At 40.4% G+C, this 13931-nt stretch overlaps 1 protein-coding gene across 1 annotated transcript in view; it reads left to right on the top strand.

The window, feature by feature from the left end:
* LOC115021816 (eukaryotic translation initiation factor 3 subunit H) overlaps positions 1 to 13931 on the top strand; it is a 51723-nt gene that overhangs the window by 24302 nt on the left and 13490 nt on the right. Inside the window, exons 3-4 of the mRNA XM_029452499.1 lie at positions 7887 to 8054; positions 11994 to 12093. Coding sequence (XP_029308359.1) covers positions 7887 to 8054; positions 11994 to 12093 — 268 coding nt within the window. The remainder of the gene's footprint in view (positions 1 to 7886; positions 8055 to 11993; positions 12094 to 13931) is intronic.

Below are 13931 nucleotides of genomic sequence, written 5' to 3'. Positions count from 1 at the left end.
CTAGGACCTATATTTTTAGGATGGTTGAATCTCCACCTGGACAGGACATGGATATCAAAGATATTGTTGTCGTTTGAGCTCAATCTTCACCACTCAGTCCCCCATGGTGGCTCCTAACATAGTTAAAGAAAGAGCTAGAACATTTATCAGAACATACTCTGATCATCAGTGCAGTGCTTTCATTACGTGGGGACAGCTGGGAGCTGCACTGCCAACAACTGCATTCTTCTATAGTTGGTCAGAGCAGCTGATTGCAAGTGGAGGGTAAATGTTTCACTGAAGGTCACATCCACCTCAATGGTTGTTGAAAGAATGGAAACCAGTATTCAACCATAGTACCATCATTCAGATTACCCTAACCAAGACAGCTGCTTATCCATCTCAGCCTCTTCTTGAGGTTATAGTTACCTTGTTTTCGGTCTTCAATGTCTTATCGCTTATTTTTAACTCTAAAGCAAAAAGTCAGTCAATTCATTGATCAACAAAAGTAATTCTGAAAATGAATTGTTCTGTCCTTAAAGTAAAAATAGCAAACATTTGATGGTTACAGCTTCAGAAGTCCCAATATGTAGGGTTATGTTGCGTTGCTATTTCCCTTTTTTAGAGCATTCATTATTATTTCAGACATTCAGTTCATGATTAAATTATTTAAAAATAATCCTGAGGTTTTTCTGCTATAAAACTAATTCTTGTTCACACCTGCCCTTTTTTTACACCACATATTGTGAGAGTTCTCCAGAGCTCTAGAGGCTTTAGTACGTCACTATTGTGGAATATACACACCTATGTCAGATGGTCACACAGTTTGTTTTGCTATCTTTTTTTCGCAGCTGTGGTTCTTGGTTTGTGAACAAACAAGGTAGTGATCCTGTGGCATTTACACGGCTCTGTGCTCTATATTAGATCTGTGGTGGATAAGCTGGCTGGCCTGTAGTCTCTCTCAGCTATCTGAATGTATCTTAGTTTAGCTGTCAGGCTGCATGTCAGTCAGTTGTCTGCATGTGGCTTCTGTCCTATTTCTTTCTGACCTGGGTACAGCGTGTAGTAGTTTATTTGTAAGCCAGATGGGTAGCATACAAGTCAGTCTTTACACTACCTTGATAAAACATTCTGTCTCCTTCTGCTAACTTTATATATGTTGTGTTGCTCTAGACTTTAATGCAAATTAGTCACAGAACTATACAATCGACAATTTTCTGTGCTCTCTATAAAATGACAATCCATACAATAAATATTTGGTGTTTTCATTAGTTGCAGTAGTACCAGTTTTATAGATTATAGAATTAAGGAAGTAAGAAAATACAAACAAAATGTTTAAGTGGAGCATTACACTCTTTCCCCAAAAATATATCCAGTTATCCAAGTACAGTCATTTGTAGGAGGAACCTCAAGCACCGTTTGGCTCCATTCTGTGTTTCTCTAACAAATAGAACTAGAAAATGATTTGTCAGGAGCTACGTGTTGCTGTCCCTGCAGAATGATTTCTAATTTCAGCCAACAATCTCTATCTCTACTGTGGGCTCCCGGCTGCTCCGTTGACCTACCAGCTCGGGGAAAACACTGTGTTGTCCCAGGTTTTAGTTTCTTTGGAACCCACTCCCGAAATTCTCGCCACTCGAGAAAGCATTTCATTAACTTCCTAAACGCATGCCTTTTCACAGTTCAGTCTGTGAATTATACACCAACTGTCGGACTGAACCAAAACACAGCTTCTCATTTAAGTCTTTCTGAAATCATTGTTGATTAGCAGATTAGTAGAAAAGCAAGGCACTAAATTAGAGTTGTGCGTATTGTTGCTTACCAAGAAATGATAATGTAAACTGATAATCAGTTTGCAGGGGAAACTTTTACTTGTTTAGTGGTCGACTTAATCGCAGTAACACACGTTGTTGCATTCACTTTTTTTTTTGTGTGCCTTTTAATAGATAGAGAGGACAGTCTGTCTGGGGCAGGGAGTTAGGGATTGGATAAGACATGAGAGATGGCTGATTGGTTTTCCTGCTTCTGTTGTCAATCTTCCAGCCTTCAGCTTCCACTTCCACTTCAGAGACAGATCACTTTGTGCACAATTTCCCTGCTAATGATAGGGTGTTGGGGCAGGTATACGCATCAGTGCCGCTTGAGAGGTAAGTACCCATACTGATTGGCATAGAAGTGCAGAGACCGATACAGTAGTTAGGTGGCAAGCTGCTTTCCCTTTCCACTGAGCTCAGTGTCTGCCCTGGGCAGAGCCACTCTCCAACAGACTCGCCTGTCACAAACACTCTCCCTTCTTCATGCTCTCTTTTGCTGCTTTTACGTGACTCATCACCCAGCCCATGTATTAATTCTTACCTACTTGTCATTTGTCCCTGTAGACTCCGAATTACAAAGACCCCTCACCATATCATCTTTATACCTCCGTGCCGATGCCGGCGTGGCCGGAGGCGTTATCTTTTTGGGGTTGTCAGTATGTACAGCTGTACGTCCGTCCCGTTCTCGTGAATGCGATATCTCGGGAATTTCTTCAGATTTGGCACAAACTTCCACTTGGACTCGAGGATGAACTGATCAGAATTTTGGGGTCAAAGGTCAAGGTAACTGACTTAAAAAAAACATGTTTCTGGCCATATCTCAAGACATCATATGCTAATTATGACAATTCACACTTAAATCTAATATGTTAAATGACAGTGTTGACATTTTGGACGGACATGGATGTAGCTTAAACTGAAACTTGAATGGTTGGTGGAGGCATGCAACTGTGAACCGGTAATTGTAGTTTTCTATAAAATATACTATACACACTTTTCTCCATTGGGTTTGCTACTACGCTTAACACGCACACAGTGCCAGGCAGACACTACCTGACACCTCCTGTGGTTTGTCACAGAGTTGCAACACAGTCTGCAATCTCCCCCTCATATATCCCTGCTTCCTCTTATTCCTTCCCATCTCCTCCTTTCTGTATTATCCTGTCCATCTTTTCAGCTTGTTTTTCTCTCACTGAACATGTCAGTCACTAAATAAAAAGGATAGATTAAAAGGCGAGATTGGAGCATCCTGTCCATCCCTGCAGGACGTGCTGTGAATAGGGCCTCTTTGCCGGTCTGTTCCCATCCAATGTTCCAATCCAGATGTTTAGTGTTTTATTGTTAGCAGGAAAAGGCACCTCTGCACTGCTTTTCTCCTCATGCTGCACTCCTGCAGGAGTTGAATGTGTTGGAATACCTATGCCATTTGTTTTCTGTGGAGTACAGCAGAGGCAGTGGAACAAATGACAGTGAGCGAGAAGTGTGGCTGTGTTTTGTGGGAGGTTGGTTAATGAACGAATAAGTGAATGCAAATAAACCAGAAAGTATTGTGTGCATGACTGCTCTCTTTGTGAGTGCTACATGAACTTGAGAGGTCAAATCCATTGATGTGATGAACGGAAATGTTAAAATATTTAGCACTGAACTCACTCCCTGCTTTACAAAACATCACCACCAGGGGTCAATTTCAGGCCATTAGAAAGAACCCAAAAGAGAAATGTCACCTTTTGTAATACATTAACAATCTTCCTCACTCATTTTTGTTCCTCCATCCTCTTCCTCTTTTCTCTCTCTGTTCCCCCGTTTTCTTTTCTCTTCACCCCTCTTTCCACTAGCCTCCACCTTTCCATCTTCTTTGCTGTTTTTCTATTCGTCTGCTTTCCGCCATCCCTCTTTTCTACCTCTCCAGTTTGTTCTTGCTAACAGCCTCAGCAGTAGAAGGATGTGCTCTACAGGCTGGGGTCTAGGGGGCCACAGCTGCCCAATAACACCCTGATTTATCAACCTCCTCCAGCTAGCCTGCATGGAGATGCTGTTTTGCTCGCTTGCTTTGGTTGTTACTTGCAGCCGGCGAGGCAGGTTGTTTGTATTTCTGGCTGGGCGTCCTTAGGATGTGTCTGGTGTAATGAAATGCCTCTCCTTGTAATGTATCTAGCCTTCTCTCCAGTAGCTGAAGCCTGTGTGTGTATCTATCTCTCCTGTGTTTTCTCTACCAGGATATATTTACCGACACAAGGAACAAAAGGGTGCCTGGTTGAGGTTTGTTTTAGAAATTGTTGCGGAAATTCAACGTGAATCACCTGGTGAGAGATGAGTAAATAATGAAGTTACAACAAAGTTTATTAATCAATTGTCCAAAGGGAGATTTCAAACATAGCCAAACTATCTCCGCTGAAATGGACAGAGTGCCCACAGCAACAAGTGCTGCCACGTCTGACCAAGAACAATAGAAAATACAGGTTACTTATATAAACACACAATGAGATTACCTATCGGAAAGAATGTGGAGGTGCTAGGCACACTTCTTTCTGTGAATATTATTCCCATGGCATTATCTCAACAAAAGGACCTCTTACCATGTGCGGGCCCAGCAGGTGTTTTATTGCGACTGTACATGTACATTTTTGAATTCTGAAAAAAAAAAAAGAAGCTTAGAATCTCGTCTATTTTAATATTGAGATGAAAATCACAACAGCGGTACAATCAGCTCCTCAAACTAGCAAGTACACTCAAAATCAAAATCATAACTTTGAGCCCACTTACCTATAAAGCCTCATAAATATCCTCTTTTCAGCAATATTTTGAAAAAGACGCTCACAAGCCATTGCCAGAGGTCCACACGTTCGTTTCTGGGAAAAAGATATCCACTGTGAACATAGTCACATCGATAAAAGTCCATGAACAGGTGTTGCAATCTGTGAAATCAGCTGATCAATTTTTACGTCCTGGTTTTTTGCGCGGACTCTCAGCGTTAGATTGACACTTCATTTGAGCCAATCGGAGCTTCGATGGGTCTTTTACAACCTTCATGAGCCAATGAGTGTCAACTTGATAAGAAAGTGCCCACCCACTTCTTTTGTTACAGACTGACCCTGGGCCAGCTCAGTGTCCTGGTGGCGCGCGCGCATCGTATAGAAAACGAGCGCCTCTTTCGTTAGATGAGTCACTTCCCTTGGTTTGTTTTTTCAAAATAATATTTATTATTTATTGTACACAAAAAAAACATAAAGATATTCGAAAAACATTTCTTTATACTTGTGTGATTATTACTAACAGGGAATATGGGTATATAATTATTTATAAATAAATAAAAATAATATTTATTAATATTATAATATGTACAGTACATGTACATATTGCACAGTTGGTGTACGCCTGGTGTTACTCTTAGACAAACCTGTCTAATAAATTAAGTTTTTATCCTTTTTATCTGAATTTTTTTTTTCAGACATCTTTTTCAACAAAGAAATTCTGGCGGAGTGTATTTTCTTCAGATTCAGTATATTCAGACCACTATTACTCAGTGCCAGAAGCAGTTGGAGTGATTCTTCACTGTTTTGCAAGAACAATAAGAGTTATCTTTTGAATGAGACCAAAATCATGCAGCTGGTGCAAATGGTTGAAGAGCAGCTTTCAATTTACTTTGGGTATGTCGAACCTATGGCTCTTTCGATGACGCGTTATGGCTCACAGACAGCTGACATTTTTTAACATGTTTAACAAGTAATAAATAATTATACTGTGTCACTTTAAAGTAAAACATTTAGCAGCGGATTTTGTTTCAGTTCTCCCCTCTCCTTTCCTCCAGTGTGTGTGTGTGTGTGTGTGTGTGTGTGTGTGTGTGTGTGTAAGGAGTCCAGGGGTGTCAATCACAGAGAGGGCCAAAATTAAGGCATCGTTTCGGGGGTGAAGCTTGGAAAATGCAGCGCTCACAGAGTCACACTTTACATTGAGTGTGTCGTTACACTGGAGGTCAACCAGCTCCATTTGGATGTTCACATGTGCTGTTTCCACGTCAACTGCAAACGGATTGCTGAGCAGTTCATGCGCAGTCGGGAACAACAGCGGTGGAGATGGATTTGTCAGTGTTTGGAAACACGTAGTGACCAAAGTTTCCTTAATGCATCAGAGTCTCCCTCAGGCAGCTCAGCTTGGAACGCTGTCACTGCATCATACATGTCCGTGATCACACGGCCCTGAAGCTGCAGGTTTAACAGTGAGATGCTTCGTTATGTCGCACAAACAGGCCAGCTCACATCGTCCCAGAGATCTGTGGTGCGTTTCCCTTTGCTTCCAAAAACGGCCAGATTTCCTCGCGCAACTCGAAAAATCTATTCAGCACTTTCCCTCGACTCAGCCATCGCACCGCCATGTTCAGAATGTATCTCCGCAGGAAAAGACTTACATTGACTCTTATAAAGTTTCCTGTGTTACGGTGCTTATTACATGTTCCATCGCCAGAGCTTTACAACACAGCGCTTCCTGGTGTGTCATGCAGTGATACACCGTCAGCTCACCTGCAGTTCTCCCGCTGCATCTTCTCCCGCTGCATCTTCTCCCGCATCCTGCACTAATCCGCTCTTTTCATCACATCGCAGGCTCCGTCTGTCGTCAGTCCCGTCAGTTTGTCCCGGGGCAGTTTCATTTCATTCACACATTTAGATACTTCCTCAAATATGTATTTTCCCGTGGTTGTGCCATGCATTGATTTAATTACCAAAACCGGCGTGCCAGTTATGACACATATGATATTTTCTCGCGGGCCGGATGTAATTGTGGCCTTGAGTTTGACACCCGTGCAGTAGACACAGAAACGTGCACATAAATTCGATACATAACATAAGCGTTTAGTTTATTTAATAAAAGAGCACCTGTTGAATGTGAAAAGTGAGTTGTGAATATCAAATAAATAAAAATCAGAAGGGGGCGCGAGGTTCCGTTGGAGGGCGGGCACAGACAATGGTAGGGGAAACACTGATACCGCTTTTAGTACTCGGAGACGTGATATACTTAAAACTCAATTTTATTAAATATATGGCTCTCAAGGAAATACATTTAAAAATATTTGGCTTTTATGGCTCTCCCAGCCAAAAAGGTTCCCGACCCCTGTTCTAAGAGGTTAACTGAAACCTTCTTTACACATATGGCTCTGATAGTTTAAAACATTTACAGAATGGTGTGATGAATGTGATTTCCCGGCAGTAGGGTCGTTAAGTACGGCACAGATTCGGATATGGTATTTTATACAATTTTAATTCTGCTATTTTATACAATTTTAATTCTGCTATATTATAATATTTTAATTCTGCTATATTATAATATTTTAATTCTGCTATATTATAATATTTTAATTCTGCTATTTTATACTATTTTAATTCTGCTATTTTATCTGCTATTTTATACTATTTTAATTCTGCTATTTTTATAATGGTTTCTATACTTCAGACTTATTATTATTATTATTATTATTATTATTGTACTGTAAATGCTCTTCTGTCTAATCATGTACTAATTATGTTTTTGCTGTGAAGCACTTTGGGCTGCACTTCTTGTATGAAAGGGGCTATACAAATAAAGCTTATTATTATTATTATTATTATTATTATTATTATTATTATTATTATCAACATAGGAGAAATTATCACAGATATGAAGATGCAATTATATTCACATTGGAAAAATACTGCAACAAAAGTTTTACTGACGAAGAACAAAGCTAACCAAGAAGTAAAGTTATGGAAATGTACTGCTCGGCCTCATAAGTGAACGTTTACTAGTGGGTCAAAACGTTCTAGCTCAAAACATACAAACTCAAAGCTTACATGAGTGTGGTTAAATGCGAAACAATATGATAAATTGCTCAAATAAATCTCCACACTGTTCTTTTTTTTTTCTCTCTCTATTTCTCATGTTTCTCACATCTTCTCCCTCCTGTTTGTACACCATGTCCAGTTACAGATGGACACCAGACATCCACAGATCTATTAAAAAGCCCCCAAGTGAATTCTGAATTTAATGTTTTCTCTTTTTTTTTTCTTCTCCCATTCCTCTGACTTTCCCTCTCTCTCCATTTCTACCTCTCTCTGTCTTTAGTCCAGTACCAGATGGAGATGATGCGTTCTCTACGTCACGTCAACATTGATCATCTTCATGTGGGCTGGTACCAGTCCACCTACTATGGCTCCTTTGTCAGCCGAGCGCTGCTCGACTCCCAGTTCAGCTATCAGCACGCCATCGAAGAGTCTGTTGTGCTCATCTATGGTAAGTGGACCCACACCGAAGACTGGAATGAGAGTAGAGCACAATAGATTTCACAAAATAATGCTGCATTTTGATACAATGGGAAGGCACACTCACACAATCACAAATGCTTGCTCAGATTCAATATACCAAATCAGAATGAGTTTTTACTTCCCATGCATTAAAAGGGCACTGCTTATAAAGTGCATGTGAAGTTTGTGTCGTGTATGGTTCAGATTTAATTTAGTTCTAGCCATGATTAAACAAGCACAAGTCAAATATGGTCTTTTTAATCAATAGGTATCCAAGAATAGGACAGCCTGAGAAGTCTTATGATATTCTACTGTGGTTGACATTCAGAGAATCGCAACAATAATTCAGTGTGACAGATGTAGGAAAAGATTAGTTGAGGTTAGCACAAATATAAAAAAACAAACAATGGTTACGTTTCAAGATGAATCTTGCAAGTCTCTATCTGGACATCAAATACATTTTAAATAGATGTAAGAGCTTGAAAAATAATTATTAATTTTCTTTTTGTGCAGATCTGCAATATGCAGATGTCATTTTGTATGCTGCAAACTGCTATCAAACATCAAGGTAGCGGGGTGCATGAGTAGGGCAGAGGCTTATGCTCTAAAGTAAATCATCAATGGCAGGTGAAGAGAAGCGGCTTGCGACGCCATGTCTCATGGAGCTAACGCATGTCTGTCTACAGCCCTTGAAAGGCAGAGGAGGCAGTGAAGAGCATAAAGCAGGGAAAATACACAGGATTGACAAGGTAGCTGGTAACCACGAACATGAACGTACGGACATCATGTGCCTGCACCTGCTTCACAGTAAAGACCTTTAAAAGCTGCCCATAATTACTGCACCACAAATGCCATCCCAGATGGTGTAATATTAAAACAATATTAATTATTCAAACCTGTCACTATAAAACGGTGTGCATTTAACTCCTTAGTGTCCAAGTAAAGATGAGTCATTACTACATAACCACTCCAAGTGCTTATTGATTTAAGAGGCAGCATATTAGCACATTACAAAATTATTTAATATGTGGCTGGTTATTATAAGAGAGTACAACTCGTCTTTTGGTATATTCATGGTGCTGAAATGTGACTCGCGCGTTAGACTTTTTCAAGCTGAAGACACAATCCAATATAGACATTGTCAAATGGCAGATCGTATCAAGATAGTATTTCAAGATTATTTTGGGGTGGGGTATTTTTCACGTTTATTTGACAGTTGACAGCGTACAGTGTAAATGAGTGGGGGGGGGGGGGGGGAAGAGTATGACATGCAACAAAGGTCCAACGTCTGGAATCGAACCCAGGACATTGCAGTTATACGTCATGCGCTGTAACCATTCGGCTACCAAGGCACTACAAGATAGGATTTTATACCCGTTTTGCAAACTTCATAATGTGCTGAGCTTAACTCCTTTCGGTTTATGAGCCGAAGAATAAGTCTAAAGTACAGCAAGGGTGACACACAAAGTCTTACAAACTCACTGACCTGAAATCACAGGCTTTCATTAAAACAGCTTCGTGTTTGTCCACTCACTCCAAGTCAAGAGTGAAGCGGCAACTGGAATAGTCTTTTTTTCTTTTTTATGATAAAAACGGCTTTGAATTTCATCAATGTTTCAGTGCCGGTGAGTGTAAAGGATCTCCCACCGGCCCTGTTCTTTTTTTTCTCCAAAATCACTTCAGGGTTGTCATGTTCACAGATTGTACAAATCCATGACAGGCAAAGATTAATTTTAACCAGCTGACATATGAACCCCTCTGATCTAGTCCTGCCAGCCAGCTGGCCACTCAGGCAGGCTTTCAGTCAGCCCTTTCTTATTCTAAATAGGGGCTCCTGTTAATGTCAGTCAATAATGCAGCTTAATGGATCAAAGCGCCTCAAAGGAATTGACATTATCTCTGTTTAAAGTCAAAGGGGAAAGAAAATAGATTTCTGTTTTCTTCTCTTCGTCATTAGCTCACGGGTCATTTTATGCCGATAGAATCAATCAGGTGGCCAATTGGCAATTTAATAGCTTCAGTCCAGTGACTGCTTAGAATTAAGAATGCGTTGTTAAACCAATTGGTTAAACATGTTCTCCACCACAGTTTTTCTTTCATGAGGCGAAAGCTTGAAGAAGTTGAGTAGGTCAGGCACAGAGCAAGCGTGCAAAAGGTCTTGGCCGGTTCAGAGCTTTCAAGTCAGGGACATGTTTATTTATGTACAACAAATAGGGCCCCTAATAGATCCATGACAATTTATAATATACTCAATTCACTAAATATCACTATGTGGAATTTTTTTATTTGCTTTTTTGGGTTAGGTGCTTGTTTGGCATTTGGAGAATTAAGACAAAACTGAAACAAACCCTCGCCCTATTCTCCATAGCAGCTTATGTCATATTGACCAACCGTGCGTGCGTGTCACATGGTAGAGACCAGCCTTTTCTGGCATGGAAGGTAAATTCCACCAATTGAAGAGGCTCCTAGTAGCTGGATTTTGATTTAGTTAGCAAGCTTCCTATGGATAGGAGAGAGTTGTCTTAATAAAGTGTGGCTGTCCTCAACCAGTCTCGGCGGAGATTGGCCTGCATGAATTGAGATTGGCTGTATCGTGTTACAGAGTGGCTCTGCTGTAGGCAAATGGCTTGTCACAGTTGGATGTTGGGAAGGGAATAAGTCACACAAACATTTCTGGTGGACTGTCAGCCTGTCCAGTATCAGCCAATAGAACCACTCTCTCTCTCTGTGTCTCACTGTCTCTGTGTGTGTAGCAAATTGAATTGGACGACTGAGCCATTTCCTCAGAGCCGGTCTAGATATATTTTCTGTCTTTTTAAATGTTACTTTACCTTGACTTTTCAGTTTGTTGAATTGATTTAATATAATAGAAAGCCTGCTGTACAAATGTAATTTTGAAATGGACAGACTACTAGCTTCTTCACTCCCTTCTCCTTATTGCTCAGATTTGTAAGGATGTACAGACAGACATGAGTGTTTTCCCTCCCTATATTAATGAAGGAATATCCTTTATTTTTAAGGGATAGTTCACATTTTTTAAGTGGGGTTGTATGAGGTACTTATTCATAGTCAGTGTATTACTTAGAGTAGATGGTGGTCTGCACGCCCCCAGTTTGCAGAAACAGGCAGGAGTACCAGCATGGAAGCAAAGCAATGTATCTTACCTAATTAATGGTTTGTATGGTAGCTCCCCTCAAGCCAGCTCCTTTTTTGTTTGACTTTTTGTTTTCACTCAAGACTCTTGTGATTTTCAGATCAATTAGACTTCTATGTTTGTAAATAGCAACTTGACACTTTTGAGATGTGTAATAAATAAATGGATAAAAACCGCTGCAGTGGTATAAGTGCTCTAAACTGCTGGACACTACTTTCATTTTTAGTAAGGACAACATACAATCAGGGTAAGAGACAACATAGTCATTTTGGCTTATGATGGTGGGCAGTGCACAATGCAGACACACACAACCCTAATAAGTGCTGTTGTCATATCATGCCAAATGCCATTTGTAGATCTAGGTAAGTTTAGTTTTGCTTATCGGCAAGAGAATATCAGAAGTGAGTTTGTTACATCTCTGACGTCATAAGCAAATGGATGAATCTTGGGAAAGTTGGTTCTTAAAGCACTATGTCACTGAAAGATATAGTGATGAAGATGAAGCTATCCATTGTCTAAGGATGTGTGGGGTTGTGTTTGTGTAGCAACTCTCTTTCCAGACCTTCAAATATGTATAAGATATTGAATATAGAATGTATGTCAGCACATGACAAGACTTGACATGGTACTGATGACGTGGGATCAACAAGACAAAACATAGGAACCCACTATTGTCTTCAGATTGCATAGTTGTTTGCTGAATTTAGATTACATGATTTAAAGAGTAGTTTAACAATTTGTTTTTAAACTGACATCTCTCTCTTTTCATTCTAGACCCTATAAAGACGGCACAAGGCTCCCTGTCCCTAAAGGCCTACAGGCTTACCCCCAAACTCATGGAGATCTGCAAAGAGAAAGATTTCACACCTGAGGGGTGAGTAGCTCATAGCGGAACACACAAATATGAATACACCATATGAATGAATTTCATGCACACAGATGTTTAGGTGTTTACAAATAAATATTGTTTTCATTTGTGCATCTAACTAATGGAAGGAGTCTGTCTGCATGTATGTCTGTCCTTTGATTTTCTCCACAACCGTTCATCCGATGGACTTCACACTTAGCGGAAGCTTTTGAGATCTACGGGACATATTTATTAGTAGTACTTTATGTACACACTGTATAGTGTTTTGAGAGGGAACCCCTATTAACTGAACGGCAAACCAAAGATGTTGCATTGTAGCAAACTCAAACGTTTCAAGAATCAGCGCTGTAGCTTTTGTTCCTGGAAATGGACGTGCTTTGACTTCATTGAGGCCATAAAATGTTTGTGGGAGCTTTTGCACCCAAATGACGCGTTGCCTTTATCATTGCCAGGCGACGCAACTGTGTCATGGCAGGTGTATTGCTCAGGACCCAAGAAAGCGCAGTGTGAAGTTGTTTGTATGAGCGGTTCTCGAGAAAGTGGCAAGCAGCCGGAGGCCAATTGTGCACTGCTCTAGTTTATTGAAACACAAGGGCTCACATTGCTTACAGGAATACAGAATTAAAATGTTTTGAATGTTTCGCTCTTTTGATTCTGCTTATTCAGTGGATGCAACTATAGGGGAGGCATTTAGTAGCAGTTGCAGATTGATGCTGATGATGATTTATCAGTTCGCCCTTGCCCATCAAACAAATGTACTATGTTTACGCTTTTTCTGACCCCAGGGCTTATCGTAATTGCTTTTAAATTGCAGATAAAAATGAATGTAATGAGGACCATTTTCCAGGCAGTTCAGGGTAGTCCAAGTGCACAAACTCGCACATGCATATACACACATGAAGTGACATGCGTGCACTGACAAATGCAAGTAAACCACTCGATGTCCCAGAGGTTTCAAATTGCTGTCCACTCAGAACCTCCAGATATACATTTTTAAATTCACTAAAAGTGAGTGTACTTGCTTGGAAAAGGGACAATTTAACCGCATCATATCATTTCTCTTTACCATTTCTTCTTGTGTGTCTCTATTGCCAGCAACTATTTTATTGACCCAGTGTGTTTGGCCCAGAGTCAGGAGCCTTCTCATTTCTGCAGTTTTTCATTAGGTCCTATGATTTATTACGGCTCCAATCTGTAGCTATCAGTGTTTCCAATGAGCCCATGATTGAGAGAGGGCAGAGCAGAGCAGGGCAGGAAAGGACAATATCACATCATAACAACCGTGTCTCAATACTATTATTTTCAGAATAGACTGGAAATCTGAATATCAAAAATGTTTCCTTTTTCTCTCTCCAAAAATGCAAAACTTCAAAAGCGTTTTACACACTCACACACACACACACTACAAAGTGCGTAAAAAGCAGTCTCTTTCATGTTGGTGTATTTGATGTTACATAAGCTTGCATATATTGTGTACCTTTTTGAAATGAAAGGCAGGGATAGATGAGTGCTGAATAGATCCATCCCTTTGAACTGCCCTCCAAGTCTGCGGGGCTATGTAGGCAGTGGTCAATAGCCTTCATTTCAGCACACAATATAAAGCGTCAAATTAATCAGCCTGTGGAGGCGACCTTTGGCTCCGTCCAGCGGGGCCCAACTTGGAAAGAGCATGGCATTAAGTGCCTTAAAGTCCAGTAGGGTTGCGCAATTTGTCCTGCCTAGAATGGGCCGCCCTTCTATTACCTCATAGTCACCTTTTTCTATCGCTCTGCGGGCATTTGCAAATGTCATAATTTACAGGAAATATTTTAAAGCACTACAGATGGATAATTGTGCCAATATGT

Source organism: Cottoperca gobio, chromosome 16 (genome assembly GCF_900634415.1).
Source record: "Cottoperca gobio chromosome 16, fCotGob3.1, whole genome shotgun sequence".
Classification (NCBI taxonomy): Eukaryota; Metazoa; Chordata; class Actinopteri; order Perciformes; family Bovichtidae; genus Cottoperca; species Cottoperca gobio.
Note: the sequence above shows the minus strand (reverse complement) of the source record. Positions and strands in the feature narration are given on the sequence as shown.